Source organism: Schistosoma mansoni (assembly GCF_000237925.1).
Source record: "Schistosoma mansoni, WGS project CABG00000000 data, chromosome 7 unplaced supercontig 0100, strain Puerto Rico, whole genome shotgun sequence".
NCBI classification, from domain to species: Eukaryota; Metazoa; Platyhelminthes; class Trematoda; order Strigeidida; family Schistosomatidae; genus Schistosoma; species Schistosoma mansoni.
The window spans coordinates 384,189-399,462 of NW_017386020.1; the positions used below are offsets into that span (position 1 = coordinate 384,189).

The window sequence follows — 15,274 nt, forward strand, 5'->3', positions numbered from 1 at the left end:
TTACTTTTTCTATGAATATCATTGAAAATAAAAATATTTTCTAGATATTTTTTTTTCAAAAAATAAGTTATCCAATTTTTTTTTCGGTTTTTTTTTGTTTTTTTTTCTATTTTATTGTACTTTTGTTTGTAATTGATTAAACCGAAGATGTTCATTAAATTTTGTTCAATGGATAGTTCTCAAAAGGATTATCTCTTATTCATCACTATTATTAGTGTAATTATGTGTATACAATTTTTATGTACACTAGGTAAACTAACGAATAGGTTCTATTGAATTTCGAAAGGAAACAAACAAACAAAAGAATACAGTTTTAGATTTGATTCTATTTATGAAGAATAGATCTGTTTATTGCTTTATGTCTTTATGTATTGCCACTTTCTCTCTCACTCTCTCCATCTCCCTTTGATCTTGTATACATTGAATACAATTAAATGAATGTGTACATGTAATTAGTAAACATAAATATACTAGATTTTTTTTTATAATATGAAATGTTTAGAACAATGACATTAAAGGTGATAAGAATAAACAAAAGAAGAAAAATAAAACCAAAAAAAGATAAATGAAAACAAAGTTAAAAACCATATTGAACATTCAATATTATTATTATTATTGTAGTTTTGTTTCAATATGGTTTTGTAGAATCATTTTTTGGACGTTTCAATTGAACTTTAAGACGTTTCATACCAATTTGAAAACCATTCATTGCATGTATAGCTGTTTGTGCACTTGTTGGATTATCAAAGCTAACAAAACCTAAACAAAATAGTGAATGAATTATGTTCAGTTAAGGGGGGATAAATAAGTACTGGTGTCATATAGATATATTGATTAATCTCTATAGATTTTTATATCATTTATAGTTTTCTGTTTAAAGATTAAGGATTACTTTCGGTTTTATCGAACCTGTTAAGGATAATGACCATCGAATGTTGTTTAAACGATTGAAGATATTCTTCAAAATCATTTCACTGTACATTTGTTAAAATTTATTTAAACAATAAACATTGAGATTATGAAAGCATCTAGTATAATTTAAATTTACCGTATAACAGTTTGCAATATGGTTTAGAAAAACTCTGGGTATTTATACTTATTGACCAGTGAGAAGTAATCAAACGTGGTGTTTGTTTAATCATTAGTGCAGATCACATTCCATCAGTCAAGTTATAATGTATTGACTAATCTAAACATTTTCATATGTTTGAATGTTAAGGGGATATAGGCAACTATTTAATATATTTCAGTCCTATGCGAAGTCAGATTTAGATGGAATAACTCATTATTAATGTCTGAAACTATGATACTGTTTGGTAAGGACTACAAAAGCAGTTGCCTCAAGAGTTGCGATATTCTTTGTAAATGAGGGCTATTTGGTACGAATTATCCATCGGTTATCTTTAACCATGTAAATTCAAACTTAATATCTACCAAATGTATTTGAAGATTGTTCAACTTCACTAAATTTAGGAGTAACATTTTCATTAACAGACTCATAACCATGTAATTATGTTCCTATTGACATTTCATGAAGTATGTGTGGTCATTCATGTTAGGATAGGTATTATACTTTGTTATCAGAATTAAAGAAGGCTTACCATTGCAGATTTTATAGACCAATAATACATTTAGAATAATAATTGCCTAATATGTAGTGAAATGAACAAGTTCTCATAAGATCTAATAATCAATTGATTGAATAGCTTATACAGAGTAAAAAGTCGAGTAATTGACAACACTAATTTCACATTGAAGGGATAATACATTGAACATTTCATTTTTACTATGAATTGACGATATTGGTGAATAGTTAAGAATGAGCGGTTTCATTTTGATTATAACTCAACTCATTTATCAAGTACAAATCCATAAAATTGTCTTTCAACTACTTTTATGATGTTAGGGTTAGTAATATTATCCAACTGTCTAAATCAAAGTTGGACAATAAAGAAAGTTGAACCCTTTGCTTACTTGTTTTCATAAATTCTCTTGTTGATATAAATTCATATTGATAACTATCTTTATAATAAAAACGCACCACTTTTAAATCAATGAAAAGAACTTACCAAAACATTTACTTTGATTTGTCGCACGATCAACATATACTTTAGCACTGATTACTGTTCCAAATGGCATAAACATCTGAGCCAATTCGGGGTCGCCAAATTCCTGTGGTAGGTGGTATATGAAAAGATTGCATCCCTCTGGCCCTACATATATATAAATATATAAATGTTTATTTGAAACCGATTCATACATATTTAATTAATCATATACACAGATATAAGTTTATTATTCATCAGCTTGTATACTGGTGTAAACCATACTTATGTTTAATAAATCAGCAATACAGATTATTTAAATTTACATTTGTACATATGTAGAAACAGGGCAGACAATATTTGTATACTTGATGGGGATCATAAACCGATTGATGTTAGACCACTATGGAAAACCTGGAAGCACTGGATAGCTGTTTCGTCCCAGTATAGGATTCCTAAGCAGCGCATATCCACAATCTCGCCTCACGAGACTCGAACCCAGGACCTAGCAGTCTTGCGCGCCAACGCCTAACCTCTAGACTACTGAGCCGGCATTGAACGGTGTTAATGTCTAACTCCAACCAATCCTCGAAGTTGCACCACTGTCCACCATTGCCTTCACTTAATATCAATGTAGAAGAACGAAAGTATGAATGATCGACACATTATTTAGTCGAATAATCAGTTTAACTAACTCTTAATCATTGTATAAACCACCCAGTCTTTTTAAGTATTTCCATGTGATAAAGTATAACAATCTATTGAACAATCAAATGTTTCAGAGATTTTGCTTTGAATTGACTGATATAAATCTAAGAATATGAACAGTTTCAAGTCTAAATAATTCAGATTGACTTTCATTATCAACCAAAAAACATTCTTTAAATATCAGAAAGGATTGAATAACTTTGAATTCATTAGTAATGTAAATATACGAATTTAGGTCTTTTATACTTTATCATCGATAGATGAAAATTTATTGAAAAAGAACTAAAAACAGAAAATAAAATTTAATAGTAAACTTGATCTTTAAAACGCATGTTACCAAAGATGATCATTTAATGAAAGGGACTTTGACTTAACAAAACTAAGTAATGTACTTCAATAAGATGCCTGTAGAAAAAACTAAATCCTACACGTAAACAGATGATATCTAACTTCAATTGATCGATGGTCTTGTGCAACTCTTCATCTATTGTCTGAGGTGGATAAATGTCTCACACTCGACACGGATCGGACTCCACTGTTCACGACTTCTCTCTAGAACTCCAGGAAAACTATCTTGAAGTTAGTCACTAATAAGCACATGATTATTAACAATAAGGGGATTTGTGGAGACTGTAGTATATTTAACAATTGAATTCACGAGTCGACTTAAGCTAAACCATTATCAAAAACCTGGAAGCACTAGACAGTTGTTTCGTCTTAGTACAGAACTCCTCAGCAGTGAGCATCCACTATTCCACACGCGGGACTTGAACCTAAGACCTTCAGTCCTGAACGCGGATGCTTAGCCTCTAGACCACTGATGGCTTCCAGGTCTTCAATATTGGTCTAGCTCAGATTGACTCGTGAAACGAACTGTCAAAGGTACTACAATCTCCACAAATACCCTAACTGAAAACCATTTTTATGATAAAATCAAAATCCATAAATACAATGCGTTATTTTTACTTAGTCAGACAACATTTATTTCAGTTTTCAAATGCACTCAGGTGGATTTCAGCTGATATTTAGGATCATGGCAACAAAGAATGGTGCAAGGATTTTTTTCAAAAACCTTTGTAACTTGAAATTATTAGAAACGAAAAAAAATCTAATCGAGGATGGGTTATGAATTTTATTCCGCTAAACAATTATCAAACCTGGGAATTCAAGAATAAATTCATTGTGTATACGATTACTTTACCATTTAGTAGTTGTAACAATAATAATGATAACAGTGAACTCAAAACTCATATGGGGAAGACCAACACGTTGTTTAATGAGAAACTACAGAAAGTCTTGATAAAGTATGAAAACCATACATTAAAAACTTGATTTGTACATCTTCCATCAATTGTCTCACACAAACTTCATCGTTCCTTCATTCCTGTTGTTATTACAATTACTCCGTTTTTACATTCCTATTCTCTTCAGTTTAATCTTCTCAATCTTCTGCTGCCAGGCATTTCACTTCTGATTGATGTTCCTTACTACTTATATCTGCCGAAATAAGTAGCATACACCATAGTAGTAGTGGTAGCAGTGGTAGTGTGAAGAATGTTAGTAGTATTGGCAACATATCTCGTAGTTATAGCAGGACTTATGACTTACGGAAATTGTATTGTATGTTTTCTGAACATTACAGTCATTTACATTTACAAAAGATGATAACAGAAATGGTGTAAATGTAATCTATCCAATAGGTATACAAAATGAGTTAAAATAAAAACTTTGTTTTACAAAATTTAGTGAAGGTCGATCATTTTTCTTCTATTTCGAAATACTATTCATTATTGAGAATGCATTTGCTCCTTATCCGTTTCTGTTGTATTAAATGTTCTTGAAAGTCCTCAGAAGTCAGAAGTTGTAGCTAATTTTTAGCTAACTGTCATGCACTTGTGTCGTTCTTTTAGTCTTCTCGGCTAACATTGAAACGTTTGATTAACATAAAAAGAAGTCTTCTCCTGGATCTATCATCTCCATAGATAGTCACCAAGACTGAATGGATATAATGAGATATATTCTTGTTTCGATACAAGTTGAATGCAACTCATTTCGCGCGTTTAATGTACAAATCATACATTCGTAATATCTCGATAAGTACTTCACATGAATTTCCATCAATATTTGAACACATATTTTGACAGGATACAGACACTGTGCAGAAGACATTGTTTACAAGCAAGCCAATGAAAACTCAATAGTTCAAGACGCTTTCTATGATACTTTCAGGAAATAAATCATCTTTAATGAGATAATGTAATTTTGTATTGGTAAGAAAAGCGAAATTGAATCAAACAATCAAGTGTACATAAACAAGTTCTAACAATTTACTACCATATCTATCACATGTGACTATATCCGGTGTATGCTCTATTTGTATCTTAGTGAATATCTCTGTCTGAACTCTTCTCCTCATATATGGAGGTGATACAAATATACCATTGAAATCATAAGTAAACTATACAATTTCCAATCAGTTGAATTATAATAGTGATAAATAAAGCACTTCATAACAGATACTAACAGAAGGAGATTATCATTTTTTGTTCAATACTCTTAATTTGAACAAAGTTTAGATTTCTTAACTCATAGCTATAGTATTATTTAACAAGACAAAGATTACTTACATTTCTAAACGTTGATTTTTAACATTCAATGAATCAATCAATCAATGGTATTGAGATTAGTTTAAAAAGCTACACAGACTTTATTCCATAGCAGTACTACTATCTATGTTAATCCCGATAGATTTAAATTCTCACTTCTTTTTTAATCCTGATTCAATTCCAACCAGTAAAAATATTTCATTCATAAAGAATCCACCATTTAAACTTAACAACTTTCATGTTTACTGTTTTTATTCACTACATTATATTTGTAGTGTTTATTTTAGAATTCAATGACTCAATATATATATTTTTTTTTCAAGTTTTCTATCATGGCTTACTCTTTTATCATCTTGATGAGTCCAATATATTTTGTTCCAAATCTTTATACTACTGACAAATTTTTTTATTAGGTGAAAGGTAAAACAAATAATTTTCAGGACTTATCTCTTTTGTATAATCAACTTGATTCATTTTATGTATATTTTACTAATGATTTGTCAAATAACTTTTGCTTATTTGTTTATTTAAATCAAATATAACACACGACAAGTAATTGTCTACATTCATAATGACAATAATACGTACTACATCAAAACATTTTATGTGCATTTTATGTTCATGGAACAAGGTATTGTTAAATTATATAACACCGCATTCTGTGATTGTTTATTTATTTATTTTTCTTGATGCTGGGTGTGTTTGTGTACTGACATTATTCATCATTTCTTGAAACTTTACGTTTTGTATCGGTTAGATACATTTAGGTATACCATAGACATTTATGACGAAACAATAATATCTTTGACTGAAATACACAAGCAAATATATATGCACACACACACATATTGGTACAGACGTATACTCACATTGATTCACTGGAACATTGATAAATGAATAAACTGACAACTGACATAAATATGAAAATACACTAAAAAACTAAAGATAATCTTAATACTTCAGAGTAAACTGACTGATATATAGTAGTAGTGGTAGTGTGAGTAGTGATAATAGTAGTAATAGTAGTAGTAGTAGTGGTAGTAGTATTTAAAGTTGAACAATTGACAACGTCAATAAATAATCATTAGAACAAAAACAAAAAACAATGTGGAATTTCGATAGCAACATTATTTCACCAAAGTTGTTATTAATATTATTATTGTTACTTTTTACAGTCATCTATGACACGAAGCAACATATTGATTCAATACAAATATACTGATTAGCAACGTCAATGATAATTATAACAATTAAATGAACATTATTCCTGTATAACATCAATTGTGTAGAACGATGAACAGATAAATAAGTAGACATATAGATAGATGCACGGTTTACTTTAATTCTATCTTCATAACCTGGTAATAATCATAGTAATAACGAATGTGGACGAATCATAATCAACACATTTACTATAGTTGTTTTTTTTTGTAACAATTGACAATGAAAAATGGGGGGAAAAGTAAACACGCATTACTACACACTAACACATAACATGAACTGGTGCAATACCCCAGCAACAAAGATTATTTTTCAAAGATTAAACTAAACGATGATATTACTAATAGTAATAGTAATAATAATAGTAGTATTAATAACTTTCATTTAATGTAAAACATGGTGACTAGATAAAATAGACTCAATTTGACAATTCAAAAGAGTCATTGTCAATGAGTTGAACAAGAAGTAATAATGAAAATAAAATATTAGAAATAAATTTACCGTTGATCGTTTGTTAAATTGTTGGCTAATGAAGAAAATTAGACAGAATAATAATAATAATATGAGTTGTGAAAGTGAATTTATAAAAGATATTGAGTCTTTAACATTGAGAGAAACTTATTTAAGTTAACTAAATTAAATTATTCATTTATATTATCTTACCAAAAGGAAATCATTCCTTTTTTAAGATGTAACGGTAAAATTATAATTTATGAACCAAGCAATTAGAAGTATTTCAGAGATTCCATAGTCACAGCGCTAATTTCAGTACCTGATGCTAACTTACGATTGGTTCACAATTGATTTTAGAGAAAAGGTGACAATTGAGTGGCTACAACAAATGGGACTACTAAGAAGTTTCGTTATGTGTGATTATGATAATTAAATGACTTGTGGACCTTATGCAGACTACGGTGATGATGTTGTCTTTCGATGTAACATGTGTTGCAGAAAGAAGTCTGCTAGAATATGACTTTTCGCTCTATCCAGATTGGATAATAAAAGCACCAGTAACACTGTCTGATACCGGGTACTACAATATATACGGATGATGGGAGAGCCTACACATACCTACATAGACTTGGTTATGTCTATCATGTTATCCATAATTGGCATTTTATGGACTTCATAACCGGAGTGCATACAAACAGCACTGAAGCTATGTGGTCGAGACTGAAATAGTTTTTGAGAGCTTATCATAGTTCCAGAGAACGACTATTATGGAGCCATATGGATGATTTTCTCTACTGTATGTATTATGATTTTAGAACCTATGAAACTCTTTCTAACGTTAACAAGTTCTTGAACCATTTAAAAGAAGTGTATGCATTTTAATTCTTTGATTTTGTATAATATATTTCCATTCTATACTAACTATTTTCTGATTGGATAATGTTTCTCAAGTTCACTTGAGATTCGTTCAAAGGTCATCCATAAATTATAATCTCGCCTACCTAACATATACGGAATATAATCATTTTTATAAATCATTTAGTAAAGAATATTTCAACCGACTAAAATGTAAAACAAAAAAAATTGGTAAAAAGTTAAAAAGAACGCCATTTATCCATTAAATTTCATAATTCAACAATCGTTATAACTGATATAATGATCTAGTAGATTTTTAAGAAACAACCATATAAATGTAAGCAAAGATGTATAGTGGCTAGCAGTGGAATCCAGTTTGACGCGCATTTCGTCCCATTTCAGACTCGTCAGCTGGATGTGCCTGCATCTCAGAGTTGATGTTCACTCTTGGACTCGAACACAGTACCGTTCACTTCAGACGCCATCTCGTTATCTAGGATGAAATGCGCGTCTTGGATTCCACTGTCAGCCACTATACGTCTTCGCTTAGAAGAAACATTGTTTCAAACTTTGATTTATTCTGTTACATAATCTGTTATTGAATTAATTAACTGATCAACATAAATCATTCAATAATTTTCCCATTATCATTTAAGTTAATTTAGTTGTCTATAGAAATTGATTTAATAGTAACACTTATACTCATTATCTAATTAATTAGTTCACTATAATTAGTTTGCATTTCATTTCATATTTTATTATTAAGTCATATCCTATATCAATTCACTTTTTATTTTAAACTAATTTTGGACACTTTAAAGATCCCCCCATAGAATATATTCAGAAATGAAGAATATTTGAGTGAACAATGATTTTCAATAACTTCATCACCAGGCTGTGCAATAATAAGTCCATAATGATTGTGATATTTTACAAAGGCCAAAATGAGGCATGTATGAATGAGTTTGACAATGCCATAAGTTAAAAGATGGTGAACATTTGCATCTGTTACGACATATATACATCAAAATAGTGTTATTTGTAAATTAGGAAGGTCATTACTTAAAAGGGAAACCTCTTATCCCCTCCATTTTTTGCTTACCTCTATCTTAATCTTCACATCTATCATTCCCAATTCCTTTATCGTAATTATCTTGATAACATCCCTTTTATTACATATTATATTCACACAACAATCTTATTATTATTACCATTACTATTTATCATTATTATCTCAATTGACAAGATGAAATTCTCCTACTATGCATTTTATTCACACAATTTCTTGGCATTTTCATTTTTTCTAAATTACTATTATATCGATTGTGACTAGACACTTGATTACAAATCACTTTGACCTTTATTAAATCACCTTTCTAATTTACAAATAACACAATTTTAAAGTATATATATGTCATAACAGATGCAAACGTTCACCATTTTTTTTAACATATAACATTATCAAATTAATTAATACATGCCTCATTTTGGCCTTTGTAAAATATCACAATAATTATGGACTTATAACTGTAGAGCCTGATGATAAAGTTATTGAAAACAATTGTTCGCTCAAATATCCTTCAGCTTTTAATTTTAAACAGTTTACACTATGCTGAACTACTTACTTATAATGCATAGTAGTATATTTTTTTCGATATAATTTGTTAATCAATTCATTCTATTTAGGATCATTTTAATGTGATTCAATAGCTAATTACTTTGTTACAATGAAGTAAACAATTTGTAATATTAATTACTTGCAGTTAATTATTTTACTCAATCTATTTAGTTAATTTACTGAAATGATCTGAAATTCATTTGAAATATAACTAACCAATAGTGGTAGTCTTATAACACTTTGATTCATATTGAATTTTTGGTTCTATTACTGGTAATCTGTGTATTTCTGTTTAGAATAACATAGTATAGAATGCATAAGTATGACACAAGCTCGTGTCCTACATCTCCAAGGTTATATATACATGTATAATAAAGTCGCATATATGTACCATTGGCCATTGGGTGTCAACTTAGAGGTTTAATGTCTGAGCTCTTGTCAACAGGCCCTGGGTCTGGATTCTGATGAACCAATGACTACTCACTTGAGAAGAGTCCTGGTACCTGATATTCTTTGATATCCCGAAATACCCTCAATCTAGAGCAGTCTGTTATAAATGTCACTCATAAATAACACAAATCTCCTTTATCAAAAACTTGATTAGGATTTTTATCACAAATAGACATCTGGAAAATCACTAAAAAACAGGGAGTAATGGACAGTATTTAACTGATGTTATGTTGGTTATGAAATCTGAAGAAACATTGGTTTGATCTTGTATGGGGACATATAGATATTCCCTGCTTGTCTGTTTATAGTTAAAGAGAGGCAATTATCTAGTCACTTCTTACCATTTATTAGTATCAATTCATAACAATCTATTTATGCAAAATATTTATGAAGTTATTTAAGCAAAGAATAAATTGAATGTACCCTTTTAACGAAACTACATTTTTTCACCACCTTATTATCTTAATTAGCTTTGTATAGTTTGTATTACAAATACTTGGTGAGTGGACGGTGATTAAATCTTTTTAAGAAAATATAGCTATATATTTATACAGTTTATAAATTTATTAAATACTATATATAAAGTATGTAGTAATATTCTATAACAAAATTAAAATGAACGGAAAGAAGTTTGATAAAGTTAGACACTATTATTTTATCAGAAGGGGTTGTTGTGGATGTTATAGTAACTTCAATAGTTGAGATCTTGAGTCAGTCGAATCTAGAACACCATGGAAAACTTGGAAGCACTGGACGGCCGTTCCCACCTGGGTTCGAATCTTGCGAGGCGGGGTCGTGGGTACACACCACTGAGGATTCTCACAATAGGACGAAACGGTCATCCAGTGCTTCCAGGTTTTCCATGGTGGTCTAGCTTCGATTGACTCATGATCTCAATTATCAAAGTTACTATTATTTTAGTTAATAATATTCAAGGGAAATATTATGGTGGACAATAAAGCAGATCATTAAGTGAGTCAAAAGAATGAATATATATATATATATACGTATACAAGTGTAATCAATTTAAATTAGATCATACCTGTCAATATCAGATCTTTAGTACCCTCTTTCTGTTGTATAGGCATCGTAAGAGCTTGATGTGCCATTGTAGCGAATGGATTTAAAGCAGATGTAACCGGAGAAGGATAAGCTAATAAAATTAAATTTTTATTATTAAATGAATATGTTAATAAATAAATAACCTATATATGAATTAGCCTATGTGTAACAGTTTAAACAATCATTTAACATTTGACTTGATGTAATTGTTATATACATATATGGACGAGTTGTAAGCATAATTATTCGACTTTTGATGAGAAAGCTTCTTATTCAATAATTGGTCTCTTTTAGAGTGATTAGACGCTTATAAATGAATGTACTAAATGAATTGAATTGTAAATTATAATACAATGTACAATCAGCTGATCAAAATTTGAAGTTTAGTATAATGATTTAAGAGATTAGTCATTTGATAAAGGTTGTCAAGTCAATGCCAATTTAGATATTATATACCAGTTGATTGGATTTTCAAGGTTAATTATAGTAAAAGTAGATTCTTTAAAATTGTTCAAGTAATCAAGCACAAACATGCAGATACAATAGCGTTTTGAAATGTAAATCTCATCTTTTAGATTGGTGGATTTTTACACATGACTAGATTTGAGTGAAGTCATTGTACGTATTATGTACATACGTGATAAAGCTAGTAAAACTTCTACCCTCAGTAACCAACCAACTAAAGTTTGATTGTCTGAAAGTTGATTCGTTAGGAAATACAAATGCAAACTTTAATACTTCCTAAACTTATACTAAACAATATAACATAACTAAGGTATAAATATCACTTCGTAGAAATCTAAATGTTTAGATCATAATACATTGATTTTCTAAGCTAATTATTCTTGAAAATCCATAGCTAGAAGAACTTGGCTTGTAATATCCATTATCCATGACTTACTGACTGTGTCTCTGACTGAAATGTTAGATAACTTGGCCTGATAGTGAAAACATTCAGCTTTCGACTATTCGGTTCGAACATCGATACATCCACTGCTGTCTATTACTACAAATCATTATACAAGGTAGTATAACTTGAAATCAATTATTTCAATAGTGGAGGAGGAGATACAGCCTAGTTACTATAGAATAATATGAACATCACTTATGGGGAAATGACTATATTTTAAACAAATTTCAGTGGTATTATTCGATAAAAAACACTTACATAATCCATAAGTTGGAACACTGGGATACAAATGGGAAAGTGCATCAGTAGGAAGTCCAGTTAATGGAGATGTTAATGTATTTAAACCGAAAGAAGCATTTGAAACTACAAAAAAAATTAAATAAAAATTATTAGTAAGGCAGAAATTTTTATAAAGAATTTTATTAATATTATTCTATACCTCTTTTCCCAAGGACATATTAGGTTTGAATCTCCATTAGCATTTTGCAAAAGGTGATGACGCAACAACAATTACTACAACTACCTATGTGTTACGTAAACCTAGTATGTAGAGTGAAATTCGAACCTATGGTCGACGAGTTTGGAAATGAATATTCTAGCCCATATGCAATCGACACACTAGCTGTTGAACTAAGATTATTTGGAAAATCACTTGATAGTTGTTATTACCTATTCTAAAACTACTCACTAGTAAATATCAATGATCTACCTTAAAATAAATTCTACATCTAGGTTTTATAGCAAACATGATGAATACAATTTGGATCTCAAAGTCAGGAACCAATGATCTACGTTTCTAACTCCAGTCAATTTTATTGGTAAGTATTTTAGCTTACTTTCATAATATTTTGAAACTAACAAGTTGCAAACATTGGAAATTCATTTTAGTACTAGTCACTCATAAATACACCATAGTTGAATGAAATGTGGAGATTAGTTAAGTCTGGTCAAAAGTAAATTCCAATACGGAACAAAATTGCCTTTTTTTAATGACTCTGTTGTTGATATTAGTCAGTAACAGTGGGAAAAGTTGATCATAATTGTATGGGCAGAGGAATTTTTTAATTTATCTGTTAATCAGTGTCTAAATGACCCTGATTGAGCTACTTAATCAAAACATTTATATAAAAGCATATGAAATGTCAGCCTTAACTTATTTCTTGAATTGTTTACATCTGGATCATCCATGCGGTATGTTCCTACTTGATCAAGCGAACTCTAGGAATAATTGGTACATTTTAGCGGTTGAAATCACTAATCGATCTATGCTAGACCATTATTAAGAACCTGGAAAAACTAGACGGCCGGTCTGCCCTAACGGAGGACTCTTCAGCAGTGAAAATCCATGGACCCTCATGTGGGACTCGAATTTGACTATGTGAGACGTATGAAACTTAAAATAATAATAATAATATGCTGGACAATAATAGACTTACTTGCTTGATTCAAAGGAAGAGAAACAGCGCCAAGACCATTGAGATTTGCCGATGGTGTATGTGTCCCAGGAACTGCATGTAGAGCTATTGTATGACCACTAGTTCCAGGAGATCCTAAGCCTATTGTTTGTCCTGCCAAACCACCTGTTGTTCCATTTGAATTCACATTCCCGGTCACATTTCCATTTGCCATAGCAACTACGGCTGCGGCGGCTGCAGCCATTGCCGCATTTGTACTGAGTGCAGCGGCGGCCGCTGCCGCTGTAGAGTTTCCATTATTAGTGGGATTATTACTCCCTGTCTCTCCAGAGACACATGTACTGTTTACATTGGATAAAGCTGCCATTTGAGGTGATATTTGTGTTAGCTGAGGATTACTGCCGGACATACCAAGCACAGCGGCGGCAGCCGCTGCCGCAGCCATTGGATTTGTATGACAGTTAGGCGATAGATTAGCAGTACCTGAACGTGGACTATGCAGTAATGGAGCACAGCCTAAATGTCCACTAGAACCGTTGGTTAAAGCGGAAATCATTGCTAAATTTGTCACATTAGTTGGTAAATTCACTGTAGCTAATTGACTGGCATGCTGAAGTTGTAACGCTAATGCAGCAACTGGATTTATATAACCTGTTGTTTGTGCCATATTCTAAATAAACCAAGATGTTTATATGCAAATTAATTATCAATTCTAAATTTGTTAATTCAGAAAAGAATAAAATCTGTGAAAACTGTTGTAAATTAAAGCAAGGCTTTATTGGCTGTTTTGTAGTGTGTGCTACTGATATCGACAGAGTTAATTGGAATGTATCATCATCGAAAGTAAAATTCCTGGTGGCAGAAGGTTAAGAAGATCGAAGAGAAGAAAATGAGATCAGAGAATGATTGATATGGAAGCGAAAGAACAATGAAGTCTTAATTGGCTTATTTACAACTCTGAGTCATAATTATCAAGAAGTTTAAATGGACTTTTCTGTCAAAGTCTAAAGTATAGAGACTAGTCAATCACAATTGAGAACTGGGCTTATAGATTTTTACTTCAAACTCAAATATCATGTATAACGAGTATTTGAAAAATATTTAAAATAATAGCGAAAAATTACTTTATGTCACCATAGTTTCAAAACGAAAATGTTAAACATACTAAATGTCGAATTCTGCTCTTATAGAATATATGTAACAGGCATATCAACATTATCCCTGAATCCTAACGTTAACATCTTAGTCCTGAAGCAAATTTTAACTTTAACAGGGAAATGAACCCATAGAAGAGCTTAACAGATTCGTTAAATATGTAAATTCTGTTTAAACTTTGTAATAATAGCCTTTTTGTTTTCCAGAAACTATTCATTTACAAAGTTATTTTCTACTTGACTACAAACTGGCTGAAAATTCGTTGCAGTTGTTTAGAATTCACCATAATATTGTATTCTTGCCACTTGTTGTTGTGTTGTTTGCTTTATCCGCTAATAATCTCTCCTTGTATTTCTTCGGACAGTGTGATTACTTTATGATCAATGAATTTACAACTTGGAACCACATTTCTTACAATATTTAGAATGTGCTGTAGTGAACAAGAACACAGTGGGGACAATCAAATGTATTTAAGCACAAATTACAAATTATCTCACTAAAATCTGATAACCATACAATAAACAGGTAATTTGCAAAATAACAACCAATTGTCTTAATCTTAACAGTTGCTTCTGCAAATATCAGTCCATCTTCTCTGATTTCATTTTTCATGCATTTCCATACCTATTGCGCTTCGTTTATGTTCTTTCCTTATCGATCTTCTGCTGGAACACATTCTATGTCTGACGATCACCATATACTACTTATGTGGATATAAGTAACCCACATCACAGTTCAAGCAAATGATCTTTTCAAGATTTATTTGAATAAATATC

The 15,274-nt window shown here is 30.8% G+C and overlaps 1 protein-coding gene across 1 annotated transcript in view; it reads right to left on the reverse strand.

Annotated features, from left to right (window-relative positions):
- Positions 1 to 628: 628 nt before the first annotated feature.
- Smp_041280 (bruno-like rna binding protein) overlaps positions 629 to 15,274 on the reverse strand; it is a gene marked incomplete at both ends in the record, with an annotated part of 32,014 nt that continues 17,368 nt past the window's right edge. Inside the window, 4 exons of the mRNA XM_018791030.1 lie at positions 629 to 759; positions 2,070 to 2,213; positions 12,187 to 12,291; positions 13,365 to 14,013. Coding sequence (XP_018645740.1) covers positions 629 to 759; positions 2,070 to 2,213; positions 12,187 to 12,291; positions 13,365 to 14,013 — 1,029 coding nt within the window. The remainder of the gene's footprint in view (positions 760 to 2,069; positions 2,214 to 12,186; positions 12,292 to 13,364; positions 14,014 to 15,274) is intronic.